General features: G+C 43.7%; 1 protein-coding gene across 1 annotated transcript in view; it reads right to left on the reverse strand.

The window, feature by feature from the left end:
• LOC111145202 (tolloid like 2) overlaps window positions 1–13,136 on the reverse strand; it is a 116,249-nt gene that overhangs the window by 40,606 nt on the left and 62,507 nt on the right. Inside the window, exons 5-7 of the mRNA XM_022499930.1 lie at window positions 11,796–11,913; window positions 6,914–7,092; window positions 5,808–5,913 (exon numbers count right to left, since the gene is read on the reverse strand). Of these exons, the coding sequence (XP_022355638.1) occupies window positions 5,808–5,913; window positions 6,914–7,092; window positions 11,796–11,913 (403 nt within the window). The remainder of the gene's footprint in view (window positions 1–5,807; window positions 5,914–6,913; window positions 7,093–11,795; window positions 11,914–13,136) is intronic.

Here is a 13,136-nt window from a genome sequence, read left to right on the forward strand (position 1 = left end):
TTTGAATTAAATTATGTAACCAAGGTAAGACAGTGTCTTCAAAAAAATCTTGCAAAGCAATGTACACCCAAAGGAAATGTGAAAATCCACATTACCTATGTATTAGCTGAAATTCTGTACTACCTTGGACTTATTTCTTGCTGGTTACATGTTTGATCATTTTTCTGGTTTTGCATATACTTTTTCTAAGTCAGATTTCAAGCTCACTTTCGTTCCAACAGAAGCAGGCAGGAGCCTGAGTCATCTGCCGGTTTCCTTTGAAGCATCCCTATCTCCAAACTTTAGCCACGCGGTATTTCTCTAATTTCTACTGTCTCATCTCTGGGTCTAGAACCTTCTGGAGAAACTTTAGTGGAATCCTTGGTTTCCCTCACTGACCTTGCCAAGTTGTTTTTTTTTTTTTTAAGATTTTATTTATTTGTTTGACAGAGAGAGATTGCAAGTAGGCGGCGGGGGTGCGGTGGGAAGAGCCCGATGCAGGGCTCGATCCCAGGACCCTGAGATCATGACCTGAGCTGAAAGCAGAGGCTTAATCCACTGAGCCACCCAGGTGCCCCAACTTTGCCAAGTTTTAAACCTCAAGTAATGACTCCCCATAAAATTCTAAATTCGATCACCTACTAAATCTAAAAAGAGGCACTTCTGCCCTAACATAAAATGTGCCCATTTGTAATTATTTTCTTGATTCCCCTGAGGGAAGAAATTTCGCTGCACAAAATGTAAAGCTCACCACAATCTCCAGGAACCCAGGCCAGCCAACCCCGCTAAAGCCCACACACACAGGTGACTCTGCCAGGAACATGATGTGTGGGTGCCATTCTTATTAGGGTTTCCTCCCCACAGGTGAGAAAAAGCCTGCAGAGCTTAAGCATCTCTCCCAGAGTCCAGAGCTAGTAATGGACAGCCAGCCCTGGGACGCAGGCAGGCCTGGAGCCCGTCTCCCGCATCCTCCTCCTTCCAGTCAGTGTTTCCCATGAGGGCGACTTCAGACCCCAAAACAGCAGGAAAAACATCAGCCCACGCTTGGACAGCACTAGGGGGCTGGGGCTCCCTCCCCAACTTTCCCCTGAGCTGCCAGCAAGGCAGTGGGCTCTGGAAGATATTTATCACAAGAGGCGTCCCTTGCATGAACCGCTGCAGTGACATCCCTCTTAGGTAGGACAACTCTTAGCACTGACATTCCGCTAAACTAAGAAAAGGTTTGGCAGATGCTTTAGGGAACAAAGCTGTTGGCTCTGAGCTCTCCAAACAAAGAGGTCCCTGGACCACAGAAGTGCCTCCTCAGCTCCTGGACACCTGCCCAATGAAACCTGCAGAGATACCACTCCCCAGAGCCCGGGTCCGACCACGGGGGAGGAGGGAAGGCCGGCAAGAAACTAGAAACTGGGGGCGCCTGGGTGGCTCAGTGGATTAAAGCCTCTGCCTTCGACTTGGGTCGTGATCCCGGGGTCCTGGGATTCAGCCCCACATCAGGCTCTCTGCTCAGCGGGGAGCCTGCTTCCCCCTGTCTCTCTGCCAGCCTCTCTGCCTACTTGTGATCTCTGTCTGTCAGAAAATAAATAAAAGCTTAAAAAAAAAGAAAAGAAAGAAAGAAAGAAACTAGAAACTGAAGCTGGAAGGAGACAGATCAATCGTAAAGACACACGAAGATGGGTTTTCCTACCAGTAAATGCTTGACAGGCCATTCTCTGCTCTTTAACAAACTCAGACGATGTGCAGGCTGGCTCCAGGGAGTAACAACATGGAATTAGGGAGTTAGGGACTGTGAAATTTGACAAAAAGTGGGCCAGGAAAGACCATCAGTAAGGAGGCCATTGATCCATGTCCCACTGAACAAATGAGTTTCCTGAAAATCCATGTAGAAAACTGGTAGAAAGGACAGTGAAGGTATCCACTTGCCACAAAATAGATTTGCCAAAAATCATTCCAAACTCTGGGGCAGGGGTAAGCATGTAGCTGTGGTAGAATGTTAAAATAATGAATGGCGCCTCCTATTGTCCATATTCTGGGCCTTGCACCTTGCTTGGCCAATGGAATGAGACAGAAGTGATGTCCTGCAGGTTCCAGAGCCTGGGTCTTAAGAGTCCTGCAGCCTCCCAGCTTGTCCTACAGGGACTCTGAGTCCCAATGCAGTGAGGAGTCCAGTCTAGCCTGTCAAGGAAGAGAGGCCCCAGGGAGGAGATCCGAGGGGCCCCCCGCCGGATAGGCAGCACAACAACCACACATGACACCAGCCATCCTGGACTTCCCAGCCCAGTGGCACGGCCACACGACTATTGCCATGGAAATGATCCCAGGCAAAACCAGAGAATGAGCCAAAATGACCCACAATGTCACAAAAATAAGTGGTTGCTGTAAGCCATTGGTTTGAGGGTAGATTATTCCATTGCACTGATGACATCATGGTGGCAGAAGGAGATGGCCACCTCCCTTCAAGGCCTTCAGGGGAGCTGCTGGACTCCTATGTGGCTGCCCATCATGCCCATGGGCTGCTCCCTCGCCCATGTCTCCCTCTGAGGGGTTCTGGGTACGCTTGGTGGGGAGCTATTATTTCAGGGGTTCGGTCCATGGGCTTCCACTGGTCTGTGCCGATAAGCTGCGCCATGCTGACAACAGTGTTAATAAGAGTTATCTCCTTGAGGGGCAAAAGGGATGGCGTTATGAACTACAGATCACAGGGAAAAAACTAAAGATTTTTTTTATTTTCTTAAAAGAAAAACAAGAAAAGGGGATGCCGGGCTGGTTCAGCCGGTGGAGCATGCAACTCTTGATCTCAGGGTTGTGAGTTTGAGCCCCACGCTGGGTGGAGAGATTGCTTAAATAAAACCATGGGGCACCTGGGTGGCTCAGTCAGTTACGTGTCTGACTCCCGATCTCAGCTCAGGTCTTGATCCTGGGGTTGTGAGTTCAAGCCCCATGCTGGGCTCCTTACTGGGCGTGGAGCCTACTTACAAAACCAAACCAAACCAAACCAAAAAGACAAAAAAAAAGAAAAAAAGAAGGAAATAAAGAAATGCTGTTGCCAGAAGACACTAGTGGCATTCTGGCCCTGGCCTCTGGTTTCAGAGCTTCTCCTAGTAAATGGCACACGGTAGGTGCCAAGGAGGCAGTGCAGTTTCTAGAGCCCATTGGAAGTAATTTATCCCCAACCCCCCAGGACAGGAGATGCTATGTAGATTCTCCTTATGACGTGACCACCATGTCTCTGGTATGTGGACAGAAATGCCTGAAGATAATGGAAATTTCTTCCTTTACCTAGTCCCCAGCATTTCGGATCTCCCAGGCTCCTTTGATTGATTCATTGATTTATTCATTTAAGAAATATTTACTGAGGGACGCCTGGGTGGCTCAGGCTCAGTCAGTTAAATGGCTGCCTTCGGCTCAGGACATGATCCCAGCGTCCTGAGATCAAGTCCCACATCCGGCTTCTTGCTCATCAGGGAGCCTGCTTCTCCCTCTGCTGCTGCCTGCCACTCTGCCTGCTTGTGCTCTTTCTCTCTCAAAGAAGTAAGTAAGTAAGTAAATAAATAAATAAATAAATAAATATTTTTTAAAAAGAAATATTTATTGAACGTCTATCCTGTGCTAGGCTCCACATGGTGCTGGGAATTAGAAGAGGATCCCCTCAAAGATCTTAGCCTAGGGAGAGAGAGGGGTTTAGATGAAAGCATAATAATTATTAACAGACTAATGATAAAGCAATATGGAGAGTTAGGACAGCTATGGAGACAAGATCCAAGGTACAACCTGCTCACTTGGGCCAACTTGACAGTGGTTCTCTACAGAATCAACACTTTGTCTCTATTTAGCAGCCTGCAACCCCAGGGCTGATGAGGTGTGACCCCATATTTCCTACACCATTTCCCAAACCGGAGAGTCAGCCCAGCCTCCACACTCAAGCATCCTGCTCTAACCCCTGCAGGGTGGGCTATCATCCTGCCTATCCCCTTGTTTCCTGAGACACCCCCCCGCAGAGGTCCCCAGGGTAGGTCCTTCAAAGTCTCTGCTTCCCAACATGCAAGAGGAAGCCTCGAATGTCCACATGGCAATGAAGGCAACCCCATCTGTCGGTGCCTCACCTGTCTGCACCAGATTCAGAAAGCACAACAGGAAATGTCTGAGCTAGGAGGGGCTCAGAGAACATCTAGTCCCACCCTCTCATGAGGAAACTGAGGCCCAGGGAGGTGGCGATCTGACCCAGTGCAAAGCTATCCCCAATTACTGTCTACATCCCTCAATATCACCGTGTGTGAGAGCACTAGGATTGGAACCCAGTCTTTGATTCTCATTTCAGGGGTCTCTTCATTACATGGTGCCCCCTGTATCCTCTGATAAAGAGCCAGGAGAAGAGTAATGAGAACAGGGTCAGTCAGTCGCATGCCAGGTGTTCAAAGATGCTGACTTGGACACAATTCCACCCACCAGAGCTCCAGAGAGATCCCGCCTGGTTGCATGCAGGGCGGAGATCACAGCTAAATCAGCTGTGTGCTCAGAGGGATGGCACCGAGCTCCCCCTGCAATGGAGAGCTTGGGATGGGGAGTTTGGAGGATCTCTCCCCCAGTCCTGTGACCTCATCAACAGCAGGCTTCCAGTAGCCCTACCCAAGAGTCAACGAGCCCTGGGTGCCCAGTTCCCTGTTCACTCCCAAGAGCGCTGTGTCACCTGAAAGAATGGCTTCCATTGATCTTTATGGACACAGGGACTCGTGAAATGGATTATTTCCGTCTTTGCTATAACTGCTAAGAAGCGCACGGCGAGATTTGCTGCCGATCCCATCAGAGTGTACGTGACTTCATGGCATATATTCCCTATAGCCAGCTGATTCCAAGCTTCAGCGTAGTCTCTACCCTTACTCTCCCCTCCCCCACCCTCAAATTCCCTCATTTATTTGTTTCTTGTCCCATGTATATACTTGGACCCATTTCAAATCTTTTTTTCCCCCCTCCGTGATCAAATAGATAAACAAAAAGCAAACAAGCTCTAGTTTTAAGAGGAAACTGACCAAAAAAAAAAAAAATGCCAAGAGAGAAGATATTTACCCTGTGTCTCCTCTAACTCGAAGGTTTCAGAAAGACCCCCAACACTGGGACTAGAGAGAGAAAACTTCTCTATACAAAACACTCATATGGTCTAGAAGCAAGGGCAATACTGGAAATACTTAACACCCAGTCCAGCACAGCAATAACTCATTAAAGCAGATCCCACCAATGCCAGCCGTAAATCACCGGTCTGGTCATCCTTGGGTAAACGGGCTACCATCGAGCGTGACCAGCAGGCAGGAAACCTGGATCTTTGTTCTCACTCTGACCCCAGCTACCTGTGTGCCCTCGAGCCGGCTGGAGCCTCATTTTCTTCCCCTCAAAAATGAATCCTGGATTTACGACCCTCCCAGCCCTCCTCTGGTCTAGCTTCCAATAAAGCACACCTCTTGGAAAGAAGCGGTAAGCGTCACCAGGCTTACACCAACGACATGCTTTGGAAGACTCCCCCGCCCCCTGGATATTTTACCCAGAGCCCCTAAGTTATTATCCTGGCCAACCTCTCGATAATTTCCCCTTTCCAGTTTGCTGCTTGTGCCATTAGGGCGTGATGAAACGCCAGCTTCGCGACAGGATTCAATCTTATTAGCGGGAACATGATTAGATTGTACTTCATGGCAGCCCGGAGGCCACTGTATTTCAAGGACAGACAGGCCAACTGTGCAAAGAGCATGCAGAGACCCACTCTCCGCACACCTCCAGGCATCCGACCCAAGCCCGCGGCAGGCACAGTAAAACACAGATGAGGCAGAAGCACAGATTCCGACCTTGAGAAGGTGTTCCGGGCGTAGTGCATGATGCTGTCAAAGTCGTAGGTCTCTCCCAGAGAGCTCACTTCCCCAGCTTCCATTTTTAAGAAATTATACTCCTGACCTGTGACACAACACTCTGTTAAGGCCTTTGAAAACAAGGCAGGTCCCTGAAAGGAGGCAGAGGGGGAGGAGGAGGGCCCATAGCCACTTCTGAGAGCTTCGGTTGGCCCAATCAAACAGCAAGGCTGTGGTCGTCCTCCTTGTCTTTAACAGACTGGAAATTTGAAACTTCCAACAGCCCTGTGTTCTCCCAACCCCACTCCCCAACAGCCCCTCCCCAGGTGCCACTGGAAACCCTTACTCTAAGTTTGTAGACAGGTTCATTATTGATCTGATTGCTCAAAAACTTAAAAAACAGATCTCTGATCTTGCTACTGAAAGAAAAGAAGAAAAATCAGAGAGCTAAATTCAATCCCAAAGAATTCACTATTCCGATTCTCGAAAGCATTTTAAGGCAACCAGATTATTCAGTGCTACTTTCAAGTTCATTATAGACTTCTATATAAAATTATTTCAAATGAGAATTTCTGGTTTTTGTTTTCTGGTTTTTTGGTGTTTTGTTTTGTTTAGTTTTTAATCTAGATACCCTATCTGCCTTGGGGCAGGCAAAAATTCTGCAGGCAGAAATACTGCATTTACATGTACTCATGTCCTAATTGTATTTGTTTCAAAAAGATGAGCTGCTGAAGTCAGCAAAAGGGGCTCTTAAAAAAGCAACCAGGAGCACTCCTCTTTTGGCTTCTCGGCTTTGATGCTGCCAACAGTGTTCTGGTCCATTCTGTTCCTGTTAGGAAATGGAGCTGGATTTCATGGTCCTTTACAACGTGAAAAGTCATTTTGTTTTTGCTGTAACCTACAAGCTGGGGCAAGAAGACCTCCCAGGAAGGACCACAGAGGACCCCGGCAATGCTGGTGACAAATGCCTGCACAATAGGGTCGCTGCCTCCTTACAGAACAAATGAGCATTGGTCGGCTCCCCGAAACCCCTCCCCTTCACAGCCTGCCCTGGTGGATGCCAGCTTCCTGGCCAGTGGCTTCCAGACTCCATACTGGCTCCTTACCTGGTTGGATGTTTTCTCTGATGATGGTGACATGCTGGTCTCTATCTGGCCGGGTGTGTTCATGCCAGAACCCAACCACATGGCCCAACTCGTGAGCCACAATGCCAAACTTGTCACAGTTTTTCCCAATGGATATGGCCTGTGGGCCTCCTCCTCGGCGCCCAACATAGGAACAACAGCTGGACAGTTGCAGAAATACCCAGGTTAGCAGGTCAGAGAATAGGAAGAGTCTAATGCCCTCCCCAATGTGTGTGTGTGCGTGTGTGTGCATGCACACACATATGTATCTAAAAGAAACAGACTTTCAGAGCTGAAAGCACTCTCATTGTCCGAGTTCCCTCCCAATACAGAAATTCCCTCCAAAAATGGTTCACCTTTTTGGTGGTCATGGGTCTACTTGAGAACCCAAGGAAAGATAAGGCCTAGATTCCTGAAATAAAGACCACACCCTTTCCAACCCCTGCACCCCCAAGTCTCTGCTGGATCATCTCTGATGACAAGGAAAAGAGATAATGAATGGAGTAAGCTGAGTTTCTGTGAAGGATGAGTCTTGATATCCTTATCAGAGAAGCCTTAGAAATGATTCCTCTTCTGGGCACAATTTTTTTTTCAAATAACATTTATTCCTAATATATTATTATATATTATTCCTAATATAGAAAGATATAAGAAATTAAAATTGCCCACAGTCCTACCGCCTTTACCACCCAGAAAACCTCTATCAAACATTAAAAAAAAATACATGGTTGGGGCACTTGGGTGGTTCAGATGGTTAAGTAAAGTGACTCTTGGTTTCAGCTCAGGTTGTGATCTCAGCGTTGTAAGATCAAGCCCATGTCATGTCCCACACTCATCAGGGAGTCTGCTTGAGATTCTCTCTTTCCCTCTGCCCTTACCCCTCCCCCACTCTCTCTCTTTCCCTCTCTCTCTCTCTAAAATAAATTAATCTTTAAAAAATATATTTGTTCAGAAAATTGAAGTATTAAGTCTCTCATCCCCTCTAATCTCTTCATCCAAAGATAACCATTGTTAACAGTGTCTCAGACATTCTTCATAAAAATTAGATATACATTTTTTAAAATTACAAAATGCACTATGTACATTGTCCTTCATTTTTTATATTTTTTCGTCCTTAATTTAGAGATCTTTTTATAATAGTGCATAAAGACCTCCTTCATTCTTTTCAAAGTACAATTAAATTTTATTTAATCAGGCTTCTAATAGTGTACATTTAGGCTGATTCCAATTTTTATTATTTAAACAAAGCCTCACGGGAGAGGAAGAGAAAACAAACAAATAATAATAAGGAAACCAAGAAACGGTTGGACTCTTGTTCATGTCAGGGTAAATTCCTAGCATTGGTACTGATAGATAAAAGGGTATATGCATTTGAGATTTCGATAGATATTATCAAATTGCAATCCCCAAATGTGTCTACTTACATGCCCACTAATAATATATTAAAAAGCCCTATTTCCCCACAACCTGGCCAACACTGGTTTTATCAAATATTTTTTTTGCCAACTAGATAGGTGAAACATGGTATTTCACCACATCAAGATTGGATAGTTTTCCATGTTTTTTTATTTTTTTTTTAATTTTTTTTTTAAGATTTTTATTTATTTATTTGACAGAGAGAGATCACAAGTAGACAGAGAGGCAGGCAGAGAGAGAGAGAGAGAGAGAGAGAGAGGGAAGCAGGCTCCTTGCTGAGCAGAGAGCCCGATGCGGGACTCGATCCCAGGACCCTGAGATCATGACCTGAGCCGAAGGCAGCGGCTTAACCCACTGAGCCACCCAGGCGCCCAGTTTTCCATGTTTTATAAGACATTTGTATTTCTCTTTCTTGTGAACTCTGCGATCACATCTTTTCCCTATGTTCTTTTGGGTTGCCCATCTTTTTATTATTGATATATAAGAACCCTTTATGAATTAAGGAAATGAGTCTTTTGATTGCCAAATATATTGACAATTTTTTTTTTCACTTTATTTCTTATTTGGCTTTTTGTTTGTTTGCTTATGTGTTGTTTTGGTTTTGTTTTCACCATAGAGAATTTTAAAATTTCAGTGTATGTAATGACTTCATTTTCTTTTGCTCTGCTTAGAAAGGCCATCTCTAGGCCAAGATTATAAGTAAACTTCACTCTTGTTTCTCTCTAATACTTTTTAAATTTCTTTTTTTTTTCTTTTCTTTTTCCTTTTAAAAATGTTTACATCTTTGATCCAGCTAGAATCATCTTGATGTAAGAAGTGAGGTAGGAATCCTGATTTTTTGTTATTTTTTTTAAGATTTTATTTATGTATTTGACAGACAGAGATCACAAGTAGGCAGAGAGGGAGGCAGAGAGAGAGAGAGGGGGAAGCAGACTCCCTGCTGAGCAGAGAGCCTGATGAGATGCGGGGCTCAATCCCAGGACCCTGAGACCAGAACCTGAGCCGAAACCAGAGGCCCAACCCACTGAGCCACCCAGGTGCTCCATCCAGCTTTGTTTTTTTCAAAATGAGCTCTCTACCCCACTGTTAAAATATCCAAATGACTAATATTGTGTCCAATATTAGTTAATTAATTAATTAATTAAAGTATCCAAATGACTAAATTTGTGTATAGGCATTTTCACTTTAAACTCTTTTGTTATGTTCTAAGTGGTCTTAATTATTATCATCTTCACTTGCATTTTAAACCCTAGATGTTTGACTAGACCATCAAACCTCTTCCCATAATCCCACACTACTTGTTCTCTGTTTCTCTCTCTGTGCCTCTCTTTCCACCTCCTCTCTCTCCCTCTCTGTCTCTCTCTGCCTCTGTCTCTGTCTCTCTCCTCTGTTGGCTATTTCTACATGGTCATTCCTCCAGATAAACTTTAGTATCATTTGTTAAATTTCTAAAAACATAAATACACATATACCTACATATGCATAAATGTAGATATTTGCATCACAATGGCATGCATTTATAAGTTATTTCAGGGAGTTGTGACAGCTTTACTATGTTAAGTATCCCTATTCAGGAAGTGGTATGCATTTCCATTTTTACTTTTTCTTTTTAAGTTTCCTTAGAGTTTTAGCATTTTCTTCCTATAGGTCTGGCATATTTTTGCATTTTTGTTAAGTTTATTCTTAGATGTATTATTTATTATGTTTCTATTAAAGTGATACTTTTCTTGTTACAAAAGTGTATCAAATTATTTCATTATAAGGAAAAGTAATTAATTTTCTTATTACATTTGTAATCAGTCACCTCATCAGGGTCTCCTTTTGTTTCTAAGTTTCTCAATTGTTTTTCTGGGTTTTGGGGTACATGTCGCATTAAGTTCAAACCATGCAAACATTGCTTTGCTCCTGCCAATACTTATTGTGTGTATTTCCTTCTCTTATCTAATTATATTAGCTAGCATTTTCCAAAATGTGTAAAATAATTGTGGTGATCATGAAGATCTTCGACTTGTTCCTGAGTCTAACAGAAACGCTTCTAGAATTATCATTGTTAAATCTGATGTGGGCTGTTGGGATACACACACACACACACACACACACACACACACACACACACACAGCTTTAGCCATATCTCTCTAACTTAGAATTGTAGGGCTTTTATTACCTGGATAAGTTATAATATTCATCCTGATTCCTTTGTGACCTAAATGTTGTACAAACAAAAAATGGAGCTTTTAACTTACTAGGTAATGCAGGGGTGTTTACTCTACTCTTTGTCATGATGTCCAGTCTCATTGCTTTGCAATCAGAGAACATGTTAATGCTCTTTCTGCCTTTGAGAATCCATCAAGGTGTGCTTCATGCTTAACCGATGGACAATGTCTATAAATGTTCAACACATGCTTAAGAAGAAAAGATCTGTTATCAGATTGCAGAATCTGATAGATCCATAGGATCAACTCTATTCTATTTCTCCAGTCCGCTACAAATCTCTACTCATTTTTTGGTCACCTCGACATTGATCTCTTTGGGTGGACAGAAATGAAATAAAGTCTCCTGCTGCTGGTGTTTCTGTCAATTTCCCCTTGAATTCCCTGGGACTGGTTTTATGACTCTTAATGCTGCACTGTTTGGTGCATAAAGATTTATGACGGTTATATTCTCACTGTAGCTTGGACTCCTTCTCATTATAAAGTGTCTCACCTTTTTCTTTTTCTTTAAAAAAAAAAAAAACACAAAACTCCCCTACTTTAAAAATGAAACAAAACAAGAATGAAAGGCCTTGTCTGTAACTAAAATTATGATCCTAACATTCTTTTTGTTGGCATTTGCCTGTGTGCCGTCTTTCCTTTTGCAACCTTTCTGGGTCATTCTCTTCAGTAGTCATTTCATGCATACCCCATGTAGTTGGGTTGAAGTATCTGAACCAGTATGGGAAACTTTTTCTTTCAGTAAGAGAGGACATCACACTTACATTTCCTGGCATAACGGCTAAGTTTAGTCATAATCCAGGCGCCTTATTATTTCTTATGTTTTCTGGAGGAGGTCTATTAGCCCAGGGAGCCCATAAAATTACATGCAGAATTTTGCATAAGCGTATATCCATCATGAGGAAGCCATAGCTTTGTCAGAGTCTCAGTACGATTGTGGGCCTCCAACTGGTTTGGAATCTCACTTCTCTATATGAAACACCCCAATTCCTTCAACTGCTCCCATGACAAGAGATCCAGACCCCTTGTCTTTCTAGAATCTTCTTCTTGACTGGCCTACTTTGTCCTGGGATTATGAGTTCATTGGGGGCAAGGGGAGTTTCTGACAAACCCTACGTTGCTATTTATCACAGCTCCTTGGAAATACTTGGTTTTACAGAGAAAATTCAACTGTCAGGAGCCATCAGATTTGTCTGGCTCTGGTTCCACTGAAGTGGACTTGCAGGCGCCTACTTACCCACAGGTTCTGTAACTGAACACAATGAAGCTCTCCTCGTCAGTCCTTTCTACAAAGGTCACACAGGTGTGCTTCTCCCAGTGTCTCATGGCCTGCTTGAAAATGGCCCTCTGGCTTCCTGAAATGACAGGGCAGGTCTCATCACTGTCCTGATGGGTCCTTGCCTCCCTCAGAGGCCATACGCCATGCTGATTCACAACGATGCTTTTTCCAATGAGAATTGGTCCCCCAGACTAGAAATGCGCTAGGAATAAGGATTTCCCTTGCTAAGAATATAAATTTCCTGAATTGCCAAAACTCAAGGAGGAAGAGTTCGTGAAGGGAAAAGAGGATAAAAGTAGATTTTCAGAATATCCCAGACTCTACAGTTTTTCCTTTGAATGGAGAGTACTTTCATCTAAACTTAAAACAAAAAAGCTTACCCAGATTATTCAACTGGAAAATTTTAGGCTTTTGAAGTAGCTCACCAGCATTGCATTCTGAGGCCTCATTTTATTTTCTATCTATAGGAGTATGGGTCCATATGCTCTCAAAAGTTTGTTTTCAGGTACGTTCATGCTACTTTTGCCTGGGGCTACAGTGTTTTCTGGTGGATCCTTGAGCCTCCTTTTCTACAAGCCCTTTGAAAACAGGTGAATTTCATGCCTTCTCTGAGCACATCTTCATATTTCCTTGAGTGGAAATGTGTTGAGAAATAGAACAGTAAGTAAACTGTCTGGGAGAAGAACAGAGTAGTTGTAAACTGGCTGATAGTTACTTACAGTCAATATATGTTCTCTAAAAGAAAACAATATATCAATCAGAGATAAAGAACAGTATTTTGATTTTCCTAGAAACAACGAGAAGGATCTAGAAAAATAGTTGTTTGGGGATTACAAAAAACAATTGGGGATGGTGTCTGAGTTCTAGAATGATCTTGTTGCCAAAAACAAGCAGAGCACTGGGGAGGCTTCCATCAAAATCTGGAAGACCTGGGTCATATTGCCCCCAAAAACAAGCAAACAGAATAAAGAATAACCTAGCTGTCCACTTTTTTTTTTTACATCTTGATATTTTTAGTTCAAATCATTTATAGCTCAATCACTCACCAAAATAGCAATCCCACAAATTACAGCACAAGAAAAACTACCACGTTAAGAGAGTTCTCTATATAAGGGCGCCTGGGTGGCTCAGTGGGTTAAGCCGCTGCCTTCAGCTCAGGTCATGATCTCGGGGTCCTGGGATCGAGTCCCGCATCGGGCTCTCTGCTCAGCAGGAAGCCTGCTTCCCTTCCTCTCCCTCTGTCTGCCTCTCTGCCTACTTGTGATCTCTCTCTGTCAAATAAATAAATAAAATCTTTAA

Source organism: Enhydra lutris, unplaced genomic scaffold (genome assembly GCF_002288905.1).
Source record: "Enhydra lutris kenyoni isolate GAN:26980312 unplaced genomic scaffold, ASM228890v2 scaffoldscaffold12, whole genome shotgun sequence".
In the NCBI taxonomy this organism is placed as follows: Eukaryota; Metazoa; Chordata; class Mammalia; order Carnivora; family Mustelidae; genus Enhydra; species Enhydra lutris.